A 24,500-nucleotide genomic window follows, 5' to 3' on the forward strand; every position below is an offset into this window, starting at 1 on the left:
CTGCATACTGGCATACTGCGTCGGCCGACGCAAGAGGCGAACATGGTTCTGCTGCTGCCCAGAGCACGGTAGGAGCCAGTAGACGAGTTGAATGGGATGGGAAACTCTTTGCTATTTCTTCTACCGATGGATTCTGTTTGCATTTTGAAAACGCGAACGAGTCCGATAACGAGGGTACATGTACGAGGGTAGGCTGTGGCGATGGCCGCATTGCTCGTCTACCTACTTGTACCTGCGGCACAAAATTGCGAAGCAGTGACTCGCGGTAGAAGAGCGATTCGACCAGCGCGATGTGGATATACGCACTGGCTTTCCATAGTATCCATCTGTAATGACCGCCGTCCTTGCAACGCTGTCCTTTCACGCTACAACTTGTAGCGTACTTGTATGACTACATACCGGTATATTATTATAGTAGCCTTCGCAAAAACGATCGTCTATTAGTTGCCAAGTGTCCTAACCTTCTTCGTAGACGTTGGACGACACGGACAAGCGAGCAGTTTCGAGGTGGACGGCAACAGCTGTGTATCGATAGTATCGTGCGGCTCTGCGTCGTTGACGTGTGAAATACACGTGGATTCACTCTCCATTACACGGTGTAGTGGAGAAAGTCTCTACACCGTCGACGGCAATCTTTCCATCGCGCTTTTATTGTCCTCGCGTCGACTAGCCACTGCTGCGAGATCGTAGCGCCGGGTCTCCTAGGGTAGACAACTTGTCAACGACACACGGTGGTCGCAGATTGTAGCCTCGGTGATGACTTGCTATAGTCGATACCCGGTACCGGTGTTCGAGAAAGGCATTCGACCACCATCCAGGTCCCTTTTCTCTTCGATGTTAGACAGGGACAAGTTGTCCATTTACTGCATAACTTATAAACGTGTTTCGCGTTATCTGCGTTGCAACGTGTCCATTTATGAGCAAGACTTCCGTGCGCTTTGGCGCGGCCGCGAGATTAGCAGGTGAAGTCGGGGGGGGGCTGGGGGGCGTGCGCATAACGCTAGCTGTTGTCGAGTGCATATAAATATGAACTAAAAGCACTTGGTGCGTACGCTTGAACATGCCGTCCAAGGTGCATACTGTAGCGCTCTTGTCAACAAGCATTTGTCCATTGGCTCCGTTCCGTTGTGCCACGCCACTGGTCGCCGTTAGTCCTTTCAGAAGAAGAGGCTAGTTGTGGAATAGAGGATATATTTAAAGTTATATGCAGCCACGCGCCGATGTGCGAATCGGAGCTTTACTTGCGGCCGCGCTTTTGGTTGGTCTTGGACCGCGCCATCTTGCCGGGTCGCTTCCCGCCCTTGGGCGCCGCGTTCCGCTTCCCGACGCCTTCGTTGTTGCGCGCACGGCTAAAGGACGACATGTCGTTGGTCGACTTCTTCGAGTTCTTCTTGTCGGCGCGGGTCTTCCCGCCCGAGCCCCACTTTTTGTTGGCGACTTCGCGCTTCTTGTTGACTTTCGGGCGCTTGGCGTCGCGGCCGTCGTCGCCGTCACGCTTGCGCTTGTTGGCGGCGCCGTCCAGCATCTTGTCAAAGCTGCCGTCGTCGTCCTCAACCACGGTGCCGCCCGAGTTGTTGGTGTTTTTCCGCTTCTTCCACTGCTTGACCGCGTCCAGCGTATCGTTCTTCTCCTGGAGGCGCTGCTTGGTCTTCTGCGTCTGGAGCTCCTTGGCCACCTTCTTGTGCGCCTGCGACTTCTTGCGCTCCTCGACGGCCGCAATCTTCTTCTGTTCGTAAATGAGCTTGTCCTTGACACGCGCCATGTGCGCGTCCGACTTGAGCATCTCGGCAAAGTAGTCGTCCGGGCGCTTGTACGGCAGCTTCTCCTTGAGGAGGCGCGCCTTGGCGTCCTTGACGGAGCCGAGCGTCTGGTTGTAAAAGGCCACTTCGCGCTTGAGGTCGTCGTGCGCGTTGGAGAGCTCCAGGGGCACCTTGCACGTGTCGAGGGTCTCGGTCCACGCAAACTTTTGCTTCAGGTCGAGCTCGTTGGCCAGGCGCAGCATCGCGTCCTTGTTGTAGATGGCCGAGGTTTCCGCCGCTGCCTTGGACTGCATCTCCTCGACAAGGCGGCGCTCAATCTCTTCCTCGTCGTCGTCGTCATCCGAGGCGTCGTCGTCATCGTGCGCGTCGTCGTCGCGGCGCGCCGACATGACGGGCGTGTTGAGGATCTCCATCTCGCTCGCGGCTTCGGCGCTCACGAGCTTCGAGACGCTGCGGCCGACGACCGCGAGGCTGTCGCCCGACTTGGCCTTCTTCGAGCCCTTCTTCGCCATCTTCAAGTATACGAAAATGACATCCGCCGAAATTGCACCAATCGGCCCGTTCAACCAACCATTCGTATTGGAGCGCTCGGAATCCGCATCAACGATTGGCCCATTCAAGATCTAACGAACCAATCAACATGCGTTGTATCCGAAAGTATCCGGATAATGCGTTTTCGGCACTGAGGGATCGGCGCCGCGGCGGCCATGCCGACGCCTCGTGGTTCCGGCGAGGTACCAGTACCACACTGTACTTGTAGGTGCGATAGCAGCATCTCGCATGGCGCAGTCGCGTACGGGGCATCGGCTGCGTCCATGATCAAGACGTCAAATACCATGCTTGCTGTACCTCGCGCAAAACGCTGTCTCGCGACTATAGGTGTGCACGTCAGTCCCGTGGAGCCAGCTCGAAGCGACGCGACGGCAGCCTCGTACTACAGAACTACTTGTTTCGTAGCCTATTGTGCCCCCTGAAAGCGTTCAACACAATGCTCAAGTCGTTTTATTGTGTTTACCCGACGCACGACCCTCGCGTAAACGTAAACTGTTTGGACGGCGCGAGACGATGTGAACTGGGCGGCTGAAGGTCGTTGCTTTTGATGTGTCCGAGGATCTTGGGCGCATACACGCGCCAGTAGGGCGGCAAGAGCGCCGGAAGAAAGTCGTAGACGCTTACGAGGTAAAAGATACCGTCATCGTCGCTCTTCGTTTTGGCTTCCGTGAGCACGTGGCGGGCCGCTGGCTTGGCCGTCAACGCGACAAAGCCCAAGCGTGCTACCATGCTCGGCTTGCAGAACAGCCGATGGCCAATACGCACCGTGTCAGCTGCGTCAAATGGCAGTGTCGTCGTCCAATGCGGTGCACCACAGACCTTGATAAAGACATTGTCCTTGGTCCATGCGGCGTCTAGGAGCCACTTGCCGCTGAAGAGCCGAAGCTTGCACACGCCATAGACCACACTCGCAAGATAGCAGACGGCGAGCCACCCAAAGATCGCTGGTAAAACTTCGTTGATCGCGGGGGCAATCGCAATCGTAGCAAAGGCACCGCACGGACAGTCTCGCCCGTCGATGTGCAATGTGAGGGTGTTGGTGATGGAGGTCATCATACTTTTGTGCATTGTCTCGTGCCGAGGTAGCAGATCAAAGAAGAGTGCCAGGAGACCGGCGTACAAAAGCACCGAGGCAGACATGGGAACCAGCCGATAACGCAGGAATGCGCGTGGACTTGGAATTGACGACATGAAAAAGCTGAGCCATAGCATACCCCATGCTGAGAGCATGGCGACGACGACGACGGCGCAAAACCACACGAGCTCGCCGTACGTCGACGACGCGTCGTAGAGCCGGCCGACATCAAGATAGATGGCCGCTGGGTACATGTTGCACATACCGACCAAGTGGAGACCTCGTCGGCGCTCCAAGCTCGAAATAAAGTCGTAGGTGAGGACTGGTTTTTGCTGGAGGACGCCGCGGACGCCTTGGAGCGTCGTGATGATGTCGGCCGAGCACCCGATGAGCGTCACAACAAACAAAATCGCAAGCAACACTTCAATCTCCAACGCGTTGGCGACGACATGTCCACACGCTTTGCCTGTGACGACGGCGATCTTCGAATGCTTGCCATAGCTCCAGCCGGCTTGGCCCTGCACCTTTGTCGACACATCGACGATATGCGCTGTGCACGACGCTTCGATGCCATAGTGCGCACCGAGCGGTGTCGAGTGCACAATGGAGTTGGCGCCATCCGCATACGCCTGCGAGCTCCCATCGACGCCGACGAGGACTCGTTCGACCTTGTCAACGACACTGGTTTGGATATCATTGCTGTCCAAAACATGGTCGTTTGGTTCATCGACGCGTCTGCAAAGACCGTCAAGAGGTACGCGCCGTGGGGGTAGACACTGTCGACAGTGGCGCCTTCGAGAAGAACCATGCCGGCGATGGGTTGGCCGCCGTGCGTCGGGTTGCATTCAGGATAACTGTTGTAGCCTACGAGCAGCTGGACCGACGCCGCCGACAGCTTGTCGTTGCAGCCGACGACGCACGTTGTGACATAGAGCGTGGATGCAGGAGGGACATCGATGAGGTGCGCGAGCTGGTTGCCCGTAGCGACCCACGCAGCGGGCGTCGCGAGCAAGCTCCACTCGGCGCGCGAGCACGAGTTGGGTGCAAACCCCGTTGACGTCAGAAGGCACGACTGTGAGAGGGGTGAAAGACGTCGTTTTCAACGCTGTAGAAAGGAGCCGCCGGTTCAATGCGCCCGCACCAATCGCGACGAAGCTTGTCGACAACGAGAACGAGACCGAGATGTAGGCCGTGAGGTTGGCGAGAAGACGTGTCCAGACTTTGAACGAAGCGCGCTTCTTGCCTTCGGTCGAGGGAGTGGCGTAGGCGCGGGTGCCACTGGAGAACCACGAGGTTCCGTGCGTACTAGCGGTGTGCGCCGGGCTCTGGTGCATCGGTGTTGTACCAAGCGGTTTTGAGCGAAGAGTGAGCACCAGTAAAACCGCATCGCGATAACAATAGACAGTCCAACGTCCCAGACGCAAGTACCGAGAGACCTCGACCAATGGCTATGAAACTACATCCGAGTCGCTAGTTTGTAGTCGCTTGTCTGCGGCATATCTTCTGGTCGACATATGAGTGGCCACTGCACCGCACCACAAACAGTGCGATCTAGTCGTTTTCGAGGATATTTGTGGCTGTGGTTGGCCGAGAGCGACTGAGAGATCTTTGAGCTAGACCAACAGGTCCACGTCTCCATTTTCGTCCAACCATTTAGCTTTTGCATAGGATCCAACACGCTTGGCTTCACGAAGCACTTGTCATCTCTACTTTTTGTCCTCTCTCACCTCGCTTGCATGCTCTAAAGTATGACTTGTCGACAACAACGGAGGTATTCTTTCCAAATACCCCGGCGTTGGCGGGTTAAATTACACTGTTTAGGCGCCATGTGTCGCAACCTCCTGTTGACGCGGCACCAAGAACGTGCTCCGCGTTATATTCGTTACAAAGAGTTCGCATACGTAGCGCTGCGCCTAAATGCGTGGGAGTTGGCACCAGCACTTGGTCGTTGGGAGTGAGCTGCGCACGGAGAGATCCATCCCGTGGTGGACCCCACTCGCCGAGGGTTCGCTCGCTCGAGGTCGTACGCAGGCTCCTGTACTCGGACCACCCGACAGAGGAGTGCAAGCCGTCGGGTGTGTTTCAAACGAAACCGTCCGAGCCCGCATCCGAATAAATCCGGATACCGACCTGGGATATGGAACTGACACCGCACACAAAGGGCCGGGAGGCGACGGGACTTCGTGGAGGCAGGGCGACTGCGCCCGCGGGGTGAAAGCACGGGAGGCCAGCGACGTCTCATCTCCTTGACGGCCGCCGGGGACTCGACGGGCCTGAATCGTCGAGGGGCATTGGGTGCCGAGTGCGCGAAGAGCGCCGCCATCGGCGCGACCACCGATCGCTGCCAGCGACCGTAAACAGCAGAGGACGTAAGACACAGAGCACACAGCGCGCCATAGCCCTGCGGGCGTCGCGGCAAGCCGCGCCGCCTAAGACACTAGGTGCCCTTTGAATCGCGTCACTCAAATCCTGCCAAAAACGCCTGGAAATCGTCGATCAAATGGCTGGCCTTGGCGCCGAGGTCGCTGAAAAAGACGGTCTCACGGCCGCTCTTGAGGAGAAGCAAGGGGTCAAACATCTCGAACACCTCGGCCGACGGCTGGTGGATTGTGCCCTTGGCCTAACTGACGAATGATGATGTCAAGGGCTGCAGATGGCAAGACACGGGAGGAAAGGAATTATTATACTCTATAAAATGGCTGGCAAAAACGTCCCTCTCTTTATTGCGTAACATGATTAATGTACTCGTGATGGCGAGCCTGGTACGACCTGCAGAGTGCAACGAGCTTATCGATTTGTTCCTTGAGTTGCGGTTTGTCGCGGTTGTTGAGCCGGATAAATGTGTGCACAACGGGGGCGCCGACTTGAATGGCATCGACTTGTCGTGCGTCGCACTTCAGGACATCCCGAGCGCGCTCGAGTGCCTCCTTGGTCGCTTCGAAGCAACTCTCGGCAGCGTCGAGCTTGCGGATCACCTTGTTGCGCTGCGCGCGCGAGTCCTGCGACCGGACGACAAAGTTCTTGTCGATGGCGGCGCGAAACGCGTCGAGGCGCCCGATTGCGTCCATGATGGCTCGCAGGCTGTTTTCGATACTCTTCAGCGAGGCCGTACTCGTGGTCTGTGCCTTCTCGAGATGCTCAGCGATCTCGGTGCGCAGAGTCTCCGTGCCTTGCGCGTCATGCGTCGCGAGGTATACCATGAGGTAGCATTCGGCCTCGAAGCACCAGCTGAAGGTGCCTTCCATAGATGTCAAGTGGTGGTCGAGTCCACTGTTCATGCGCTCGCGAATTCGGTCGAGGACTTCGCGTGCGGTACCTGGGTAGTCGTTTTTCTCTTCTAGGAGTGCGAGGACAGTGTCGTCGCAGGGGCCCCAGCTGACGCCGATCGCATCCCGACAGAGCGCGTCATCTCTCACCGAAGCTTGTGTCGTCGAATTCGCTCCCATGGCCGTCAATTGAAATGTAGTTGATGGCACGCAGCAGTGCCACAACTTGATACGGGCTGAACCATCAACAGCTGTTACTGGACCTTGATAGAACCACTTGATACAAATCACATCGACCTCGGGCACTTGATACAAAGTACTATTATAAATGTAGTAGCATGTTTTTATCGACAATTCAGTCGACGGTAACACCCGATAGATGCTCGTGGATTGCCTCCAGAAGGCACCCAACGCTTTTAAAGTCACCGACGCTGCCTTCGAACGCAGCCTCGAGTCGCTCAGCCGAAGGCGAGAGTACATCGTCCAGAGCCATCACGTCGGATGGAGATGCTCTACCTACTCTTTCTCACTCTCAAATCATCCCCTTTTCACCCCTTCTCATTTCACAAACTCTATGCACAATCACTTGCTTTCCCTTGCGGGGAGCCATGCGCAAGCGAATCAAGGAGACGGGGCGGCACGCGTGTGCCAAGGCGAGTGTCTCTTTCACCGTCAAGCTCAGGTAGTTGAAGTCGCGGTGGCTCACATACGATGCAAACTGTGGCATCGTGTTGCCGACAACCTTGAGTGCCGCGCCGTTGTACGTGACGTGGCCGCCAATCGAAAGGTCTTTTGCTTGGCCCGAGAGAAGCTTCATGAGCGACTACTTGCCTGAGCCCGGCTGCCCGAGCACGAGCGGCGTGGGAGCATCATGCACGGCTTGAGGACGCCAGTCATTGGGCGCAACTTGTCCTTCCGCACCAAGCGCTGGGTGCGAACGAGGCCCATGACACTTTCTTGACACTTTCTTGAATTGTTTCCACAAGATTGATAGCTCGTGGCCGTCCTTGGTCGCCCCGGCCACGTCAGCGGTGATTGTAAAGTCCTGGAACCGAATTTCGAGTTACGAAGGCGTCTTACCGAGTAATGCTTCCAACTGCGCTGCCAAGGTGAAGTGGAAGGCGTCTTGAAAGGTGTCCTGGAGAAAGATATCTTCAAGAGTGTGGCGTCGTCAAAGCCAATGGCGAAATGATTGTTTTGGCACCGTAGTGATGCAGAAGCCGCTGCGTTGCACCAACGTCACATGGAGCGAATTTCTAATATTATTTATGCAGCTATCAATATATCAGTTGGGACGGGAGAGGTTCACGAGTGTTGCCAGCCCGTTGGAGGACGTTTTCACCCGTTGGATTGAAGCTCCATGCAGAGAATTGACAATGCCCGGTTGCAGCGGTTGGTGCATAAAGTATCAAACGTTATCTAATTGAATGTCTGGGGCGATAAATAGCGACGGCAGCCTTAAAACGTCTGGTACTCGGCGAGTTCTTCTGCGTGACGGGCTTCCATGCGCTTGATCTCGTCTTCGCACTCGTCGACTTGTTCTTGGAGCTTCTCGCAGAGGGCTTCGAGCTTCCACTTGTCTAGTCATATCAAAGTCTCATGACTGCATCCTGAAACTGACCTTACCGTCGGTCAAGCTGAGCACTTGGGCCTTTGTCGTCGCGAGCTCGGCCGAGAGCTCCGCGACCCGTTCTTCGTGGGCCGCTTTCAGATCGTCCATTTGCTGCGTCATCTCGGTCACAAGCTTCTTTCGGACGCGCACCTCTTGCTGAAAGTGGGCTGCGTCCTTGGCCTGGAGCTCCTTCTGCAGCGCCTTGTTCTCTTCGCGAAGCAGGGCAAGCTCAGGGCTCTTGGACTCGGCAACCGCCAACGACTTGCGGGGCAGAAGGGTCACACGAGCAGGCGCTCGCTTGAGCATCTTCTTCTTAATTGAGGCAGCCTTGTCGTCCTGCGTGGTGTTGGGCGGTGCGTTCTCGGTCGGGCGAGCCGGCATCGACGGCCGCTTGCGCTTCTTGTGCCCGTCCGTGTCGTACTCTTGCTTGGCCACCGACTTGCGCGCTCGGATTGGCGCCGTCACGACGTCCTTGGCGATCGCGCCGTATTCGAGCGTCCGGAGTGTCTCTTCAAACTCCAAGTTGGACGGGTTCACGGCCACGATCATAATGATGCGCCCAGCCCGCGTATGACCGCCGACCAGCGACTCTTGAAACAGCTATGTGTATACAAGTTGAATCGAGCCTGTGACAAGATGAACTGAAGACGTACGCGCGTGAGCTTGGACGACCGGAATGGCACGGGGCGCTTCGCCTTGGGGTTTTGCTGGTTCCAGCGCAGCGTCTCGAGGCACTGGTTGAGGTTCATGAGCGACTTGTTGATGTTGCTCGCCTCTTGGAGCCGGAGACCTGACGCGCCCGTCTTGGCGCCACGCTCGCAGCCTGCAAGGTCGACGATCGAGATCTACATACACAGTGAACGTCCCGAGATCGCCCAAGGGGGCTACCTTGCTCCACAAGCGACTCGGTTCACTCTTGCGGTAGATTTGCAGCGAAAAGACGCAGTGGCTGCGGCTCGAGTCCGAGTTGCAGCGGGTCTCGGCCACTTGGCGGTTCTTCTGACCATACTCGAGCGTCGCCTTGGCGTCGTCGAAGGAAAGGATGCGGCGCTCCTCGAGGTCCTTGACGTGCACGCGGCCGTCTTTTTCCTGCAGCTGGAGGAATGCTCGCCTGTACAGATCCTTGGCACTATATTCCACGTGACAAGAAGGCGTACTTGGGGTTGGCCGGCGCCATGAGGTCGTAGACCTTTTCGTTGTAGATCTCGAGATACGACGCCGTGACGTCATAGTCGTTGGTGTGCTGGAAGAGGTATGCAAAGGTCTCGGGCAGGATGCCCGGGTTCTCGTTGTTGCCTATGGAGTAGCACGCTCGCACGTCGTCGTCGCGCAAGAAAGGCCGAGTACCGAGGATCGTGTACGTCTTGCCCGAGTTGGTCACGCCATACGCAAAGACGAGCCCGTTCTTGCCGTCGAGCGCCTCCTCGACGATCGACTGCGTCGTCTTGGCGAAGAGCTCCTGCTGCGTCGTCTCGGGCCGAAACACTTGGGAAAAGTGGAACGTGACCACGGATTCGTTCAGCCGGCTCACCTAGCACGACGCATGAGGCGGCTACGCTGCGCATGGCTGTGTACTCGTGGCGTCGTGGCCACAAGGCACGTGTCCGAGACGACGCGAAAGACGTCGGCAGCGTCCATGGCTGGGCGCAGCCGGACGTAGATCTACAGGATGGTCCTTGGTCGTCATGGCTTCATGGAATGGACGTCTACCTGGACTTTGTCGACAGGTTTCTTCGGCGCGGTCGGCGTCGGCGGGCCATAGCTGAGCCGGCGCTGGGTCTCGGCCTCGGCAGTCGTCGGTCCGGACACGTCCATGGCACAGGCGCCGTGGTCAATTTGAAAATTCGAGAGGGTACCACCGGATACGAGAATGGTATCCGAATTGTGGGCCTCGATCGTATATTCGGCACATGCCGCATCAAATGTGCCGATTGCCATTGCTGCCGCAAAATTTAGCCATGCGATCTTCCGTATCCAGCCCGCCCTAGAACTGGGTACAGGTATCTCATTCTGGGTCGCGAAGATATAGAGCTTCACCTTCGAATGCAGATACTATTACCTCATGACCAGTACAAATTTATACCGGTAGTCGCACCGCCCCGTTTCTCAAGAACTTCGACGCAGCGCTTGTTCACGGAGTCACCGATTGATTGGCTGTTCGCACGGAGTTCCCGCCTCCTATTGGCGTCAAATCGTAAAGCAGGTGATCTTAACGTCCGTCCAACGTCCAGAAACCGCGGAACCAACTCCTCAAGATATCGCGCCGATGGACTAGACTCATCACCACTTGGCCTCTTTCCATTTCTGACAATGCCCCATACCACGCTGCACATCAGTAGTAGACATGGCAGCTCATGGTTCTCAAGTGGCGCCCGAGCCAGCAGCATGCGCTCGTGTGATGCCAAGAAGCGCGCTTCGTTCAAAGTCTGGGCGCGTCTTCTCGCCAACCTCACGGCCTACATCTCAGTCTCTCTCTCGTTGTGCTCGAGCGTTGTCGCGATTGGTGCCGGCGCATTGAACCGGCGGCTCCTCTTCTACAGCGTTGAAAACGACGTCTTTCACCCCCTCTCACAGTCGTGCCTTCTGACGTCAACGGGGTTTGCACCCAACTCGTGCTCGCGCGCCGAGTGGAGCTTGCTCGCGACGCCCGCTGCGTGGGTCGCTACGGGCAACCAGCTCGCGCACCTCATCGATGTCCCTCCTGCATCCACGCTCTATGTCACAACGTGCGTCGTCGGCTGCAACGACAAGCTGTCGGCGGCGTCGGTCCAGCTGCTCGTGGGCTACAAGAGTTATCCTGAATGCAACCCGACGCACGGCGGCCAACCCATCGCCGGCATGGTTCTTCTTGAAGGCGCCACTGTCGACAGTGTCTACCCCCACGGCGCGTACCTCTTGACGGTCTTTGCAGACGCGTCGATGAACCGAACGACCATGTTTGTCGACAGCAATGATATCAAAACCAGTGTCGTTGACAAGATCGAACGTGTCCTCGTCGGCGTCGATGGGAGCTCGCAGGCGTATGCGGATGGCGCCAACGCCATTGTGCACTCGACACCGCTCGGTGCGCACTATGGTATTGAAGCGTCGTGCACAGCGCAGATCGTCGATGTGTCGACAAAGGTGCAAGGCCAAGCAGGCTGGAGCTATGGCAAGCATTCGAAGATCGCCGTCGTCACAGGCAAAGCGTGTGGACATGTCGTCGCCAACGCGTTGGAGATTGAAGTGTTGCTTGCGATTTTGTTTGTTGTGACGCTCATCGGGTGCTCGGCCGACATCATCACGACGCTCCAAGGCGTCCGCGGCGTCCTCCAGCAAAAACCAGTCCTCACCTACGACTTTATTTCGAGCTTGGAGCGCCGACGAGGTCTCCACTTGGTCGGTATGTGCAACATGTACCCAGCGGCCATCTATCTTGATGTCGGCCGGCTCTACGACGCGTCGTCGACGTACGGCGAGCTCGTGTGGTTTTGCGCCGTCGTCGTCGTCGCCATGCTCTCAGCATGGGGTATGCTATGGCTCAGCTTTTTCATGTCGTCAATTCCAAGTCCACGCGCATTCCTGCGTTATCGGCTGGTTCCCATGTCTGCCTCGGTGCTTTTGTACGCCGGTCTCCTGGCACTCTTCTTTGATCTGCTACCTCGGCACGAGACAATGCACAAAAGTATGATGACCTCCATCACCAACACCCTCACATTGCACATCGACGGGCGAGACTGTCCGTGTGGCGCCTTTGCTACACGTGCAATCTCGTCAGTGATCAACGAAGTTTTACCAGCGATCTTTGGATGGCTCGCGGTCTCTTTTCTTGCCAGTGTGGTCTATGGCGTGTGCAAGCTTCGGCTCTTCAGCGGCAAGTGGCTCCTAGACGCCGCATGGACCAAGGACAATGTCTTTATCAAGGTCTGTGGTGCACCGCATTGGACGACGACACTGCCATTTGACGTGGCTGACACGGTACGCATCGGCCATCGGCTATTCTGCAAGCCGAGCATGGTAGCACGCTTGGGCTTTGTCGCGTTGGCGGCCAAGCCAGCCTCACATCGCGTGGTCGCAGTAGACAGCACGAAAAGCGACGACTTTGCTGTGGTCTACCTCGTGAGCATCTACGACTTTTTTCCGGCGCTGATCCCACCCGCTGGCGAGTGTACGCGCCCAGAATCTTTGGGCAAATCCAGAGCAACGACCTTCAACCGCCCAGTTCACATCGTCTCGCTTCGTCCAAGCAATACACCTCGACACTTGGGTCGTGTGTGGGATAAGCAGTCTACTGAGTGCGCGTGATATTACTACTAGTACGTAGTATTACATATAGCATGCATGCATCCTGGTGGTGGTGTCTATCACATCTGAGCTTGCACAGTCTTGTGGCGCGTTTCACCAAGTGTCATGCCGAAAATAAAAACTTCAATGTGGCACATGTGTATCCGGAAATCGAGTGTTTGGATCCGGAGGATGGCTTTTGGCGCGGACGGGTCACAACACAGCGCGGGCCATGGACGAGTACGACGAAGTCGATGAGTGGGAGATGATGTATGGCGGGGACATGGAGGCCGCCAACGAGCTAGCCGCCATGGAGGACGATTCCCCGCGGGCGCCAGCCCCAGCCCCGGCGGCCCCCATCGCCCCGACGCAACCTGTGGTCCAGGACAGCGATGACCCGATGGGGGAGCCGCCGGTCGTTGCCTACTCGGTCCCTCGCGTCGAGAAGGCGCCAGTACCTCAGCGCGTTCCAGATGCCAAGTACGTCCTCAAGCGACCGGCCCTCGATGTGCGCAGCGTCCCCGTCGTCCTGGCGTCGGGCGAGCGCGTCTTCCTCCGCGCCAAGCAGCCCGACGAAGCACCAACATTGCGCGAGAAGGAAGAGCAGGACAATATGCAGTGCAAGCTCGGCGTCCCCATCAAGGAGATGCTGGCCAGCATCGAAAAGGTATGAGATCCTATCTGTAGTAGCCAGCCTCATAGCATGGCGAGTAGCGCAAGGTGCAAGCAGTCGTCGACGCCGACGATATGGAAGCTGTCGATGCATCGCCAAGCACGCACCACGACGAGCTCTGGCTCAACAAGTACCGCCCGAAGCATTTTATCGATCTCCTCAGCGACGAACGGACGAACCGCGACGTGCTTGGCTGGCTCAAGTCCTGGGACCCGTGCGTCTTCAAGACCAAGCCGAAGCCGTTGCCCAAGCCAGCGTTTCGCTTTGGCGAGGCGTTGGCGCCCGAGCCCGAGCCATCCGACGACATTCGCCCGGAGCACAAGGTGCGTACATCGTCGATGTTGCATCGTCATTCCATGCGGGTGTAGATCATCTTGATTTGCGGACCGCCGGGTGCAGGCAAGACGACGCTGGCAGGGATCGCGGCGCGTCACGCGGGCTACAACCCAATCGAAGTCAATGCGAGCGACGACCGCACGGCCAGCGTCTTGCGCGAAAAGGTACATATTCGTCTCTCTTGGCACATGGTGGACGACGATTGCGGCATTAGATCATTAGCGCCATGGAGATGCAGTCCATCTTCGGGAATGCGCGACCCAATTGCATCATCCTCGACGAGATTGACGGCGCCTTGCACGGCAACGAGGGCCGCGGTGCGATTGCTGCGCTCCAAGACCTCATCGCTGTGCCGTACTCGAATAAGAAGAAGGACAAGGCGGCCAAGAAAAAGAGTGGCCACCCGCTCATTCGGCCGATCATTTGCATTTGCAACGACCAGTACGCGCCCGTGCTGCGGCCGCTGCGGAAGCTCGCAAAAATCTTCGTCCTCGGGACGCCCGACCCGCGCCAGCTCATGTCGCGGCTCAAGTTTATCTGCCGAAACGAGCACCTCGATGCGCCGACGTCGGTTCTCTCGACGCTTTGCACGCGCGCCGACAATGACGTGCGCTTCTGCCTCAACTCGCTTCAATTTGCGAGCGCCAAGACCAAGCAGGTCACGCCGAGCATGGTCGAGGACATTATGGTACGACACATCTTGCTTTTTGCGATTCGTACCGAGATATATGTACCTGATGCTATAGGGTCGAAAAGACTTGAGCAAAGGCGTGTACGATGTCTGGGATGTGGTCTTTTACGAGCCGCGGCAAAAAAAGAAGGAGACCAAAGCCACGGGGTTTGCCCGCGTCTTTGAAGCCGCCGACCGCTTTGGCAGTCCCGACCTCGTCCTCAACGGCCTCCACGACAACATGCTGCAGCTCGTCTTCAACGACCCGACCATGTACACTGAGCACACGTCGATGGGATAACGTAGCACCTCTACGTAGGACCAAGCTGCATGACGCGCTCGAGTGGATGGAGTTTGCCGACTTGTGCGAGTCGCGCATGCGGTCGCACCAGCAGTTTGCGCTTCTGGCGTATGCGGCAATTCCGGCGGTCGCTGTCTCGTACGCGTGCTGCACGGGCGCGCGGCGCCGCATCGAGTACCCAAAATCCCACTACGACGTACATCTTGCTTATCTCTATCCTCAAACGAGGTTTAACATGTCTGGGTAGCACCGCCGGACGCTGGAAAAGTCGCAGAGTATTCTTCAAGCCACGGTCGACGCGAATCCGTCGTTCCGCGTCGGGTCGCGCGTGCTGGCCCTGGACGTCATGCCGTGTCTGCTGCGCATTCTCAACCCGCAGATTGCGTCGCCCAAGGATGAGAAGCGCCAAATGGACCGTCTCGTCGCGCTTCTTGCGTCGCTCCACGTGTCGTACCGGCCCGTGCATCTCCCGGGTGGTATCACCGACTATGTCCTCGAGCCGTGCGTTCTCTGCGTCGTACTGTCCATGGCCCTTAACATGACCTACGCTAGGGCTATCCACGAGCTCGTCCAATACAAGCACTTGGAGTCGGCGCGGTCTCTCTTGCCCATCTCGATGCGACAGCAGTTGGCCCGCGAAGTCGAGCTAGAAACCCTTCGCCGCGCTGAAAAGTCGGATCGGTTCCAAGAGCTGCCGACAACACCGACGACAGCACCGACAACAACGATCCATGCTCCGGCCGCTGAGGCGCCACCGTCGCCCGTGACGGCGCACCCGTTCGGCTACAAGAAGCGGAAGCGTCAAGACGACGTGACGGCGACACGCAAGCGGTACTAGACGCATTGAGCCTATGAGTTCTTAGACACTAGTACAAATGGTAGGTGCCCCGTCCGGTTCAAGTTTAACGAAGGCTACACGAGCGGCATCAAGCGCCCCGTGCTCATCCAAGACTTGTTGTAGTCGACATCTCTTAACTGCATAGTACACTACATGCCAACATACCTTGTCGCTCTCATCTCCGATTGCAACGGACATACCGAGAGACGACTTCCATTGCTCTCTCACCAAGGCATCGAGGTGTACAATAAGATATGGCTGGCTGCTTTTTGCAATTGAAGTCGACGACGAGTGCCAACGTATATCGAGTATATGCACACGGCCATGGGGAAAGCGTGGCGACAGTTTAAGTACATCCAGCGTTTTGACGCGGCTGCATAAAGTAGGACAACATCCGAGGCGCGGCTGGTTCGGTTCTACGAGTGCGCCCATGCCGCGACATAGGTCCTGCCACCGTACGACATGGCTGGCACCGCACTAGCACAGACTCGAGGGAATAATCGTGTATGATTTCCTTGCACATATTGTACTCTCTCGATATGCGTGCGACCTTTGAGGCGCAACTGTCATTCTTGGCCGACTTTTCTACGACGAAACAGTCGCCAAGAGGCCGCTGAGATGGCGCGCGATGCGATTCTGCCCCTCGGCACTGGCTCCGTGCACCGACGCAGCGTGAACAACAACAACAAGAGCACCAGCCACGAACTGCGCAAGTCGGTGGTCGCCCCCGAGGCCAACCACGAGCCTCACTATTATGACGACGACAAGAGGGTCGCCAACCCCGAAGCCGACGCGCCGGAAGAAACGTCGCCGCCGCCAACGAAACACCGACCGTCCTACAGTCGCCCGTACGACCTGCCACCACCCAAGGCACCTCTGCCAAAGGTAATCATCGAGTCTCTCGCCCCAAGCTCCAAAGCTCCTTGACGTAGCGGTGCGTCGCCACAAGCGAGAAAAGCAAAGCCGACGACGAGGTCCCGAGTAGCGTTGTCAACGCGCACTCGCGCACGCTCTTGGAAATGAAGAGGCGCAAGCCGTCGCTCGTGGACCCGAGCCTCAAGGTGGAGGACCGGTACGAGGATATCTCCAGTTTTTTCTCGAGGCGCTCGATATTAGGCTGCAGCAATTGGGCCTTGTGTACGCCCAAAAACAGGCCTCCAAGCAAGCAGTCCACGAGACGACGCAGTGTACGTTTAGCCCGGCCATTTCGTATCACTCGTCCAAGCTCTCGCGCCACGGCAGCGTCCATGACCGCCTCTATGGCCTCGCCAAGGCACCGAACCGAGCAGCCGATTCCACGACACACGCATCCCCCGCAAAGCCATTGCCCTCCAGCACGGCAATATCCACGTCGGTGGGCGACCGGTTGTATCGAAAAGCGCGCGAATTCCAGACCAAGCAAGCCGCCATCCGCGCCGCTGAAGCCGCCGAAGCTGCGCAACTGCGGGTAGGTATACCCCTTTGTCCATGTACACGTCCGAGCGGAACGGGATTAGAACGCGCGCAAGATGAGCGCCAAGAGTCTGCGCCTCGTGGAGCGCACCAAGCCGCCCGCGACAACGTCTACCGTAAGCCCGCCGGCCCGTGCCAAGCAAGTGACGCCCGCCGAAGCCCGCGCCATCTACGAGCGGCAGCTGCAGTGGAAGGAAGCCAAGGACGCGAGAAGCGCTCGCATGCGCTGGCAACAAGATCAGGACGAGCAGCAAGCGTGCACCTTCCAGAACCCGTATGCCGACATCTCGACGCCGCCGCCGTCGCACGACGCGTCGTTCTTTCACAAGGCGATCGAGTGGGCCAAGGCCAAGGACGCGCTGGTGCGTCAGAAGCAGCAAGCCCGCCAAGCCGACGAGCTCGCGGCCTGTCCGTTCAAGCCCCAGCGACCAGCACGACCGCGCCGAAGAGACATGAGCAGTCTCGAGGCCATCGTCGCCACGTTCCAAGCGGTACCTTGATAGCACCGGGCGTCGATGTATGCGCTCATATGTGTGTAGGAACACTATGCGCACGCCCCACTGCCGTACCCGTGGGAGGCTTACACCGATGCTTTGGGCAACGACTACTACTATAACCCCGCCACAAAGACGACCCAGTGGGGTCGGCCGACGTGAGAAGAGATATAGCATGCAAGACACGATTCGCTGGACGCTTAATACTTGGGCGCGACTGTGTTGAGGCCAAAGCCCTTGATCGTCTGGAGGAACGTGGTCTCGAACGGCATGAGTTGCACCTACCACCGTAGTGAGATGCGATGCGGGAGAGCAGCGCTGCCTTCGTACCTCGGTCTGGCGGAGCGAGATGATCTGGCGCATGACGTCAATGTACTTGAGGGCGAGGAGGTAGCGCAGCGGGTCTTCGCCGCTGCGGGTCACCACCTTGGAGATCTAGACTCAATTGTGAGGCGACTGTCTCTGAGAAAGAGGCGAGAGAGAATGACCTCCTTGATACTGCGGGCTTCGGCGTTGGCCGCGTTGACGATGGCTTGCGCTTCACCACGCGCTACGACACGATGAGCGACAAGGTATGTGAAAGGCGTGTACCGCGGGAGAGCGCTTGCTGGGCCTCGCCTTCCGACTCTTTGATCATGCGATCGCGGTTGCCTTCCGAGTTGATGACCGTCGTTTGCTTGGACGCCTTGGCCTGGATGATGATTTCCTTGTTGTTGAGATCGGCCTGCTTCTTCGCGGCGAGCACTTGGCTGAGTCGACCCGCGTCGACGCGCTGGATCTTGACCATGGAGATCTTGACGCCATACTGGACCGACGCGGCGTCCATGAGCCCCGAGACGCGGTCCATCTGCGCCGTGTCTTCAATGATCTGGTCGACGTCGAGCGAGCCAGCGACATTGCGGATTTGCGCTTGAAGGAGGACGCTGAGGAGGTGCGGGAGGTTCTGCACCGAGTAAATGTACGTCTTCGGGCTCGTGATCGAGTACTGGAGGACGGCGTCGAGGAAGATGGCGGCGTTATCGCGCGTGATGACCGGCTGCTTGGGAAAGTCGAGCACCTCGTTCTGCGTCGAGATCGTCGAGAGATTCCGCTTATCGACAAGGGTCAAGCGCGCGTTGACGTCGACAATGTACTTTTGGTGGTGCGTCCGCGGCGTGTCCACGAACGGGATGATGACGTGGAAGCCTGGCGTGAGGATCGTGTGGAAGCGGCCAAAGCGCTCGACGACCATGACCTCCTTTTCCTTGATGATCTTGACGCCCTTGGAGACAATGAGGAGCACGAGAAGCACCGCGACGGCGACGGGCAGGACGATCGCAACAGTAGTGTCCATGCTCGTTTGACAGACCAAATTGCACTTTGAGTTTCGCGTTGTACTTTTTAGTTGAGTGGATTGTTTTTTTGTATTTTAATGCGTGTATTTATTTAAATGCATACGTCCAGTCGCAGGGACGTGACGGCGACGATGCGGCGATATTAATGAGGTAGCGCGTAGCAGCGACTGCATCGGTATGTATCATACGGTAGTGGGCCGAATAAACATGTCGGCAGTTGAGAAGGAAGCGCCAGAGAGCGCAATCGAACCAGAGACCTCGACGAGCGCACCGTTTGACAGCACGAAAAACGAATTAAAATACACGCGGCCAGTGCGAGAAAAACGCTGATTGGACAGCGCGAGCGAATTTCGTAGTGCAAAAACGAAGTTCGAAGGGTGGGAGAAACTGATTTGTCCCAAACGGCCAAGCAAGCGAGGACAGATTTGGCCGTGAAGAGTGCTACGAGGTGCAATACCTGTGTGAGGAAATATTGCGTGCGCACGAGCTGATGCACGACGCGGTCGTTGCAACGGCGGTGCCATCATGTAGTGTTTACATGGCGAAGAGGTGACCGATCTTTTGAGATCGCTTAGAACCGGATACGCTGGAGTATCCGGAAGATAGGTAAATCCCAGCGGCAGGTTTTGCCCACGTTCGATTCAAACGATGGCAACCGAGGTGGCATCTGTGGACGGTGGCGCAGCCAAGGCGACGTGGAGCGTGAAGCGGACGCGCGAGCTCTTCGCGGCCGAGCCCGAGGCCTTTGACGTCGACGAGCAGAGCCAGCAGACGCACATCCAGGTCAAGTTCCGGGCGCGGTATGCCAACGTGCCCGAGATCAAGCCGAGCCAGCTCAAGAAGGCCAAGGTCACGACGGTCGCCACAAACATCCCGGCGCCGGTCGTCGCCGAGGTCATCGACACGGTAGCCGACGAGGTGCCTGCGCTCGACGCCAATGACGAGACAGCCGACGTTGTTGGCAAAGCCGTCGAAGCCCTCGCCAAGCAAGAAGCGGCAGCGGCCGCTGCCAACCCGACCCACAATTCGGCGCTTGTCGAGTACAAGAAGGAGACGACATTTAGCGCGCAGTTTGCTTCGTCGTCGTCGACAGCTCTTGTGCGCCGCCGCCTAGCGCAGGAGGTGCCCAAGCCGCAGTGGCACGCGCCATGGAAGCTCAAGCGCGTGATTGCGGGGCACCTCGGCTGGGTCCGGTCCGTGGCTGTCGACCCGACCAACGAGTGGTTTGTCACGGGCTCGGCCGACCGCACGATCAAGGTGTGGGACCTCGCGTCCGGCCAGCTCAAGCTCACGCTGACGGGCCACATCAACGCGATCCGCGGCCTCGCTGTAAGCGACCGCCACCCGTACCTCTTTTCGTGCTCGGAGGACAAGAAGGTACTGTGCTGGGACTTGGAGTACAACAAGGTCATCCGCAGCTACCACGGCCACCTCTCCGGCGTCTTTAGCCTCAAGCTGCACCCGACGCTCGACGTGCTTGTGACCGGCGGCCGCGACGCTGTCGCGCGCGTTTGGGACATGCGCACCAAGCAGCAGATCCACGTGCTCTCGGGCCACCAGGGCACGGTGTGGTGCCTCGAGACGCAGCCGACGGACCCGCAGATTCTCTCGGGCGCGGCCGACGGCACGGTCAAGCTCTGGGACCTCGCGGCCGGGAAGGCCATGACGACGCTCACGAACCACAAGAAGGCGGTGCGTGCGATGGCGTGCTCGCCGAACGACCACTCGTTCCTCACGGGCGCGGCCGACAACCTCAAGAAATGGCAGACGCGCGACGGCAAGTTCCTCCGCAACCTCTCGGGCCACAACGCGATCATCAACGCGGTCTGCATGAACCAAGACAACGTGGCGGTCTCGGCCGCCGACAACGGCACGATGCGCTTCTGGGACTACACCACGGGCTACAACTTCCAGAAGGAAGCCACGATCGTGCAGCCCGGGTCGCTCGACTCGGAGGCCGGCATTTACGCCGCGACCTTTGACAAGACGGGGCTGCGTTTGATCACGGCCGAGGCCGACAAAACCATCAAGATCTGGCAGGAAGACGCGACCGCAACGCCCGACTCGCACCCGATCGACATGTCGGGCTGGACCAAGGAGTTTACGGCGCCCAAGCGCTTTTAATCGAGTATCCCTACTATATGCATGCATCGACGACTGTGTCAACCTTCTTGCGACATTGCTTGGTGGTCGAATGGCCATCGATGTGTGAGGTATGCCCAGCACACGGAGCTCTGCGTGACGCGGTCACGAACTAGGTAGTGTCCGTTCTGTGTTTAACGCCTAACCCTACTGGGTCCGAAGAGCCGTCGCCTGGGTACATGTACTGGACGGCATTGTGCATCAGTAGGTTGTCGCGTGAGTGCTGTGGCCATGTGCTGCAGGTGGCAGCTGGAGGGTGCGAGCTTTGAACCTTAATTAATCTACGTTTACGACTCTTTAAGTTTTCCGAGGGAATATGTGCACTAACTATCTGCAATTCTACTATCTACAGTCTATAATTCTACCATCTGCTACTCTACGATCGAATAGATTGATGGGACTAGAGCGGGCCATAGCGGGACGTGGGCTCGATCGTGTACTTTTGAATGTTGCTGTCGAGCTGGAGCGCGGCCGACCGCTTGTAATGACTCTCTCGCTCGGCCAAGAGCACTGCGTCGTCTACGCATGCGACATGCATGAGGCATATTGTCCATAAGACACTATTGTATACCTTTGGTGTCGAGCTGCGTGATCGCATAGGCCGTATCCAGGGCAGAGAGGAAGCCGCGGTTGATGCCAAGCCCTTGCGGCCAGAACGGCTCCATGAGCGCGTCGCCAACGAGCGCCACGTAGAGCTTGGCGGCGCCGTCCGTAAGCACGTCCGACGCCTAGCATTCGAGCATAAGGTCCAGGGTTCGAGCCCGTCGAGTCGCTACCTTTTCCGCACGAAGGGTGCGGCTAAAGTCGAACACGTTGGCGCCTTCGAGCGGGCCTTGCATCGGAATCTTGAAAAACTCGAAGGCTTTTGTCACAAACTGCCGGAGCTTCGTCGCGTCAATGTTGTCGGGGTGCACAAGCGGCGTGTGGTTCGACTGCTTCAACACGCCTTGCTCGAGCAAGTTCTTGGCCTTGGGCGTCATGACGACGTAGTGGACCTCGCCGCGGTAGTAGACAGCGTTCTCCAAGTCGAGGCCGAGGTCCCGGAGCTCGCCAAACATTTTCTGGTTGTATTGGTACCCCCACGAAAACTCCGACACTTGGCTCTCCTCGCTACACAAAAAATCATCAAAATGCGTGGCACGAAGAGGATCGAAGCCGTACCGAGTGCGCGTGTTGGCCACATAGCCCAACACGCCGTACGCCGGGCTCGGCGAGAACGCAATGCGCTGAATGTTGGCGAGCGCGCCGACCGTGTCGTACATGCCACCGGCCCCGACGACCGCCGACACGTGCTGCAAGTGCGACGGCAGCGCCGGCGTCGCGTTCACGCAGTAGCCGCCGTCGGTTGCCATGACGCCATCAAAGCTCGTGTTGCCAAGGACTACGGATGCATACTTGAGATGATACACCTTTCCCATCCTGTCGATAGGTATTACCAGTGACGCCGAGGAGGAGCGCGACTTTGAGCAAAATGCACTGGAGCTGGCGCGTCCCGACGTGGAAGTAGACGGACGAGGTACAAAACTACAATGCTATGAGACACATTTCGCCAACAGGCCAAGACGTACTTGGCTGTAAAAGGCCTTGGCACCGAGGCTCGTGAGGTCGTGGACCACCCACGGAAAGAGGTGCAGGATGTTTTCCCGCGTGAACGACGGCCGCTTCTCGAGCACGACGACCTGCGCGCCGAGAAGCGCGAGCTCGATCGCCGTGCGCAAGCCAACAGGGCCTGCGCCCACAATGCACACACGCTAGTAGCGATGAGACGACTTGTGTCGATCGATGGGTTGGAAGAAGGACGTACCCGCGCCGCTGCCGCGTGGCTCTTGTAGAGCGCATGGGACTTTTGCTTGGCGTCGAGGATCTCGAAAATGCGGCTTTGGCGAAAGGTGAGGAGCCGCTTGAGGCCGTGCTAAAACAGGAGGCATGCAGTGGATGCATGGAATTTAGACATGTATTACCTTGAGGAGCGGGTAGATGGAAATGTCGCGCCGATGCGACGTGTCGATCGAGAGGCCGCGCACGACCGTCTCAAAGCCGTTCATGATGCCCTCGAAATCCTAGTATGATATTATTGGAAGTTGGTCAAGTTGCCATGCATTCGATAGACAATACCTGGCTGGATTCGAAGCGCACCATGGCGGCCACAAGCGAGTCCTTGAGCGCGTCCGTCATCTGCGCCTTGTGGGCCGCTGTTGGCGCCGGCGTCACAGGCACACAGAAGAACGTATTCGCGAGCATCGGCGTTGCAGAGTCCTTGTTGGACGGCGACAGAAGCGGGTCGTCGTCGCTCTCCGAGTCGCTAAAGCATGCTGGCTTGCCAAAGGTGGCCTGCTTGGGCGAGAGCTGCTTCTCGAGCACCGTGTAGTCTACCCACAGTCCATACGTTCCTATCGCTATGACATCGAGAGGTCCAGTACCCGAGAGACCCGAGAGCACGTCAAAGCAGCTCTGGAGGTCCTGCGCGCATGCGCCGTACATTTGCGCAATCGTGTCGGGCAGCAAATCGGGAAAGAGCTCGGTGAGCGTCGCCACGTGGTCGGGCACGTTCGGGTTGACTTGACGAAGCACTTGCTTTCGGAACGCACGGATCTTGGTCGCTTGCTGCACTTGCTGGATCGAGACGGTCGCGTGCTGCCGGTTGCCCACGCTGGCGAGCGCCGACTTGTCGAAGCCCCGGAGCGCCGCGCCAATCTGCGCCGGCAACGTCTTGAGCGACAGCATCGTGTCGACGTGGCGCAAGAGCAAGTGCACTTTGGTGGCGGTGGCCGCATCGGCGTCGGTCCAGCTGTTGCACGCGACGCGGATTGCATCGAGCGTCTCGAGCACTTGGGCTTGGAGCGACGCCACCGAGACGGACGACCGCGCGCGCGGACTCGTCGAGGTACTGCGCTTGGCGACGACAAGCGCCACGTTCTTGGACGCGCCGTACGTTGGCACGGCCACGAGCGTGTCGGAGACCAAGTGCGTCGGGAAGCTGCTGTCCGAGGCGGACTTGACCAGCGACCGGCGGCGCGGCACCGGCGCGGACGCCGGCGGCGGCCACACGAAGGATTTGGACAAGCTCGTACGCGGCGCGTCGTCGATCGACGACATCGAGTGACGCGAGGCACTCGGGCTGCTCATGGGCGACGCCTCGGACGCACTACTGTCCTTCTTGCTGGATCGGCGGCGCGAGATCTCACGGGCGAGCTCCGCGTGCTTGTCCACGGTCGGCGCGCGCGTCGTTGGAATCTTCGGTGGTGCATCCAATGGTGTCTCGGTGCGCGGCGAAGGCGGGCGGCGCTCAAAGGCTTTGTAAATGCCAACCCAGCTAAACGCCTCGGGCGTTGCCGTCGCGTCGGTGGCAACAAGGCTCGACAACACCTACGCAAACAGAGATGAGAATGAAATGCATCGTCGTCGGTCCGGTAAATTACGCTGCAAAACTGGTCGCGTGGCACGAAGCCGTCACCCGTGCTGTCCATCTCGGTGATGAGCTGCCACGCCGTTGCGAGCGGGAGGCCACGCACCGCGCCGGCCAAGTCGTCGACACACACCCGGTTGTCCTTGTTGCCTACACGATAGTCTTTCCATGAGCATGGAGCGTCGTCGCGTCATGCGTGTGACCGTCGAGGTGCACGAAGAGCGCATCGAGCAAGGTCCTGTCGTCGGTCATTGCAATCGCCGTCTGGCCGACGTTGACATTTGGACGCAGAATGCAGGTCGTGCTTCCGGCCATCGCTTGAAATT

General features: G+C 58.2%; 10 protein-coding genes across 10 annotated transcripts; 4 read left to right on the top strand and 6 right to left on the bottom strand.

The window, feature by feature from the left end:
- Positions 1–1,174: 1,174 nt before the first annotated feature.
- Positions 1,175–2,288, bottom strand: SPRG_02948 (hypothetical protein). Its single transcript, XM_012341532.1, has one exon. The coding sequence runs from the start codon at positions 2,270–2,272 to the stop codon at positions 1,238–1,240; it is 1,035 nt and encodes a 344-aa protein (XP_012196922.1). The 5' UTR covers positions 2,273–2,288; the 3' UTR covers positions 1,175–1,237.
- Positions 2,289–2,771: 483 nt separating this feature from the next.
- Positions 2,772–4,721, bottom strand: SPRG_02949 (hypothetical protein; the record flags this gene model as incomplete). The annotated part of the gene is made up of 3 exons (XM_012341533.1): positions 2,772–4,068; positions 4,119–4,459; positions 4,566–4,721. 3 exons carry the CDS (start codon positions 4,719–4,721, stop codon positions 2,772–2,774), a joined length of 1,794 nt encoding a protein of 597 aa, XP_012196923.1.
- Positions 4,722–5,845: 1,124 nt separating this feature from the next.
- On the bottom strand, positions 5,846–6,632 carry SPRG_02950 (hypothetical protein; the record flags this gene model as incomplete). Its single annotated transcript, XM_012341534.1, has 2 exons — positions 5,846–6,007; positions 6,171–6,632. 2 exons carry the CDS (start codon positions 6,630–6,632, stop codon positions 5,846–5,848), a joined length of 624 nt encoding a protein of 207 aa, XP_012196924.1.
- A 1,400-nt stretch (positions 6,633–8,032) lies between these two features.
- SPRG_02951 (hypothetical protein) lies at positions 8,033–10,105 on the bottom strand. The gene is made up of 8 exons (XM_012341535.1): positions 9,976–10,105; positions 9,841–9,927; positions 9,613–9,796; positions 9,423–9,561; positions 9,154–9,376; positions 8,919–9,110; positions 8,280–8,865; positions 8,033–8,233 (listed from the first exon to the last, which is right to left on the bottom strand). Exons 1-8 carry the CDS (start codon positions 10,078–10,080, stop codon positions 8,112–8,114), a joined length of 1,638 nt encoding a protein of 545 aa, XP_012196925.1. The 5' UTR covers positions 10,081–10,105; the 3' UTR covers positions 8,033–8,111.
- Positions 10,106–10,650: 545 nt separating this feature from the next.
- SPRG_02952 (hypothetical protein) lies at positions 10,651–12,133 on the top strand (the record flags this gene model as incomplete). The annotated part of the gene is made up of 2 exons (XM_012341536.1): positions 10,651–11,773; positions 12,081–12,133. 2 exons carry the CDS (start codon positions 10,651–10,653, stop codon positions 12,131–12,133), a joined length of 1,176 nt encoding a protein of 391 aa, XP_012196926.1.
- A 602-nt stretch (positions 12,134–12,735) lies between these two features.
- On the top strand, positions 12,736–15,469 carry SPRG_02953 (hypothetical protein; the record flags this gene model as incomplete). The annotated part of the gene is made up of 9 exons (XM_012341537.1): positions 12,736–13,195; positions 13,243–13,524; positions 13,570–13,701; positions 13,752–14,225; positions 14,284–14,480; positions 14,527–14,704; positions 14,756–15,009; positions 15,061–15,339; positions 15,391–15,469. Exons 1-9 carry the CDS (start codon positions 12,761–12,763, stop codon positions 15,467–15,469), a joined length of 2,310 nt encoding a protein of 769 aa, XP_012196927.1. The 5' UTR covers positions 12,736–12,760.
- Positions 15,470–15,930: 461 nt separating this feature from the next.
- On the top strand, positions 15,931–17,521 carry SPRG_02954 (hypothetical protein). The gene is made up of 5 exons (XM_012341538.1): positions 15,931–16,231; positions 16,279–16,418; positions 16,463–16,793; positions 16,843–17,289; positions 17,338–17,521. Exons 1-5 carry the CDS (start codon positions 15,965–15,967, stop codon positions 17,452–17,454), a joined length of 1,302 nt encoding a protein of 433 aa, XP_012196928.1. The 5' UTR covers positions 15,931–15,964; the 3' UTR covers positions 17,455–17,521.
- SPRG_02955 (hypothetical protein) lies at positions 17,465–18,663 on the bottom strand. Its single transcript, XM_012341539.1, has 4 exons — positions 17,884–18,663; positions 17,781–17,842; positions 17,623–17,727; positions 17,465–17,573 (listed from the first exon to the last, which is right to left on the bottom strand). Exons 1-4 carry the CDS (start codon positions 18,623–18,625, stop codon positions 17,493–17,495), a joined length of 990 nt encoding a protein of 329 aa, XP_012196929.1. The 5' UTR covers positions 18,626–18,663; the 3' UTR covers positions 17,465–17,492.
- A 602-nt stretch (positions 18,664–19,265) lies between these two features.
- On the top strand, positions 19,266–20,790 carry SPRG_02956 (hypothetical protein). Its single transcript, XM_012341540.1, has one exon. The coding sequence runs from the start codon at positions 19,275–19,277 to the stop codon at positions 20,748–20,750; it is 1,476 nt and encodes a 491-aa protein (XP_012196930.1). The 5' UTR covers positions 19,266–19,274; the 3' UTR covers positions 20,751–20,790.
- A 236-nt stretch (positions 20,791–21,026) lies between these two features.
- SPRG_02957 (hypothetical protein) lies at positions 21,027–24,489 on the bottom strand (the record flags this gene model as incomplete). The annotated part of the gene is made up of 12 exons (XM_012341541.1): positions 21,027–21,287; positions 21,340–21,496; positions 21,545–21,878; positions 21,930–22,149; positions 22,205–22,292; positions 22,337–22,519; positions 22,573–22,680; positions 22,730–22,828; positions 22,884–23,137; positions 23,189–24,134; positions 24,188–24,324; positions 24,378–24,489. The coding sequence occupies 12 exons, from the start codon at positions 24,487–24,489 to the stop codon at positions 21,169–21,171; spliced, it is 2,757 nt and encodes a 918-aa protein (XP_012196931.1). The 3' UTR covers positions 21,027–21,168.
- Positions 24,490–24,500: the final 11 nt, after the last annotated feature.

Source organism: Saprolegnia parasitica, assembly GCF_000151545.1.
Source record: "Saprolegnia parasitica CBS 223.65 unplaced genomic scaffold supercont2.7, whole genome shotgun sequence".
Classification (NCBI taxonomy): domain Eukaryota; phylum Oomycota; class Saprolegniomycetes; order Saprolegniales; family Saprolegniaceae; genus Saprolegnia; species Saprolegnia parasitica.

Coding starts and splice junctions, on each gene's coding strand:
- SPRG_02956 (XM_012341540.1), top strand. CDS start 19,275: ATGGCAACCGAGGTGGCATCTGTGGACGGTGGCGCAGCCAAGGCGACG.
- SPRG_02951 (XM_012341535.1), bottom strand. CDS start 10,080: ATGGACGTGTCCGGACCGACGACTGCCGAGGCCGAGACCCAGCGCCGG. Junction 9,928..9,975: donor AACCTGTCGACAAAGTCCAG/GTAGACGTCCAT, acceptor ACCATCCTGTAG/ATCTACGTCCGGCTGCGCCC. Junction 9,377..9,422: donor ATGGCGCCGGCCAACCCCAA/GTACGCCTTCTT, acceptor GGATCTGTACAG/GCGAGCATTCCTCCAGCTGC.
- SPRG_02954 (XM_012341538.1), top strand. CDS start 15,965: ATGGCGCGCGATGCGATTCTGCCCCTCGGCACTGGCTCCGTGCACCGA. Junction 16,232..16,278: donor CCAAGGCACCTCTGCCAAAG/GTAATCATCGAG, acceptor TCCTTGACGTAG/CGGTGCGTCGCCACAAGCGA. Junction 16,794..16,842: donor CCGAAGCTGCGCAACTGCGG/GTAGGTATACCC, acceptor GAACGGGATTAG/AACGCGCGCAAGATGAGCGC.
- SPRG_02948 (XM_012341532.1), bottom strand. CDS start 2,272: ATGGCGAAGAAGGGCTCGAAGAAGGCCAAGTCGGGCGACAGCCTCGCG.
- SPRG_02955 (XM_012341539.1), bottom strand. CDS start 18,625: ATGGACACTACTGTTGCGATCGTCCTGCCCGTCGCCGTCGCGGTGCTT. Junction 17,728..17,780: donor AAGCCCGCAGTATCAAGGAG/GTCATTCTCTCT, acceptor AATTGAGTCTAG/ATCTCCAAGGTGGTGACCCG. Junction 17,574..17,622: donor TCTCGCTCCGCCAGACCGAG/GTACGAAGGCAG, acceptor CTACGGTGGTAG/GTGCAACTCATGCCGTTCGA.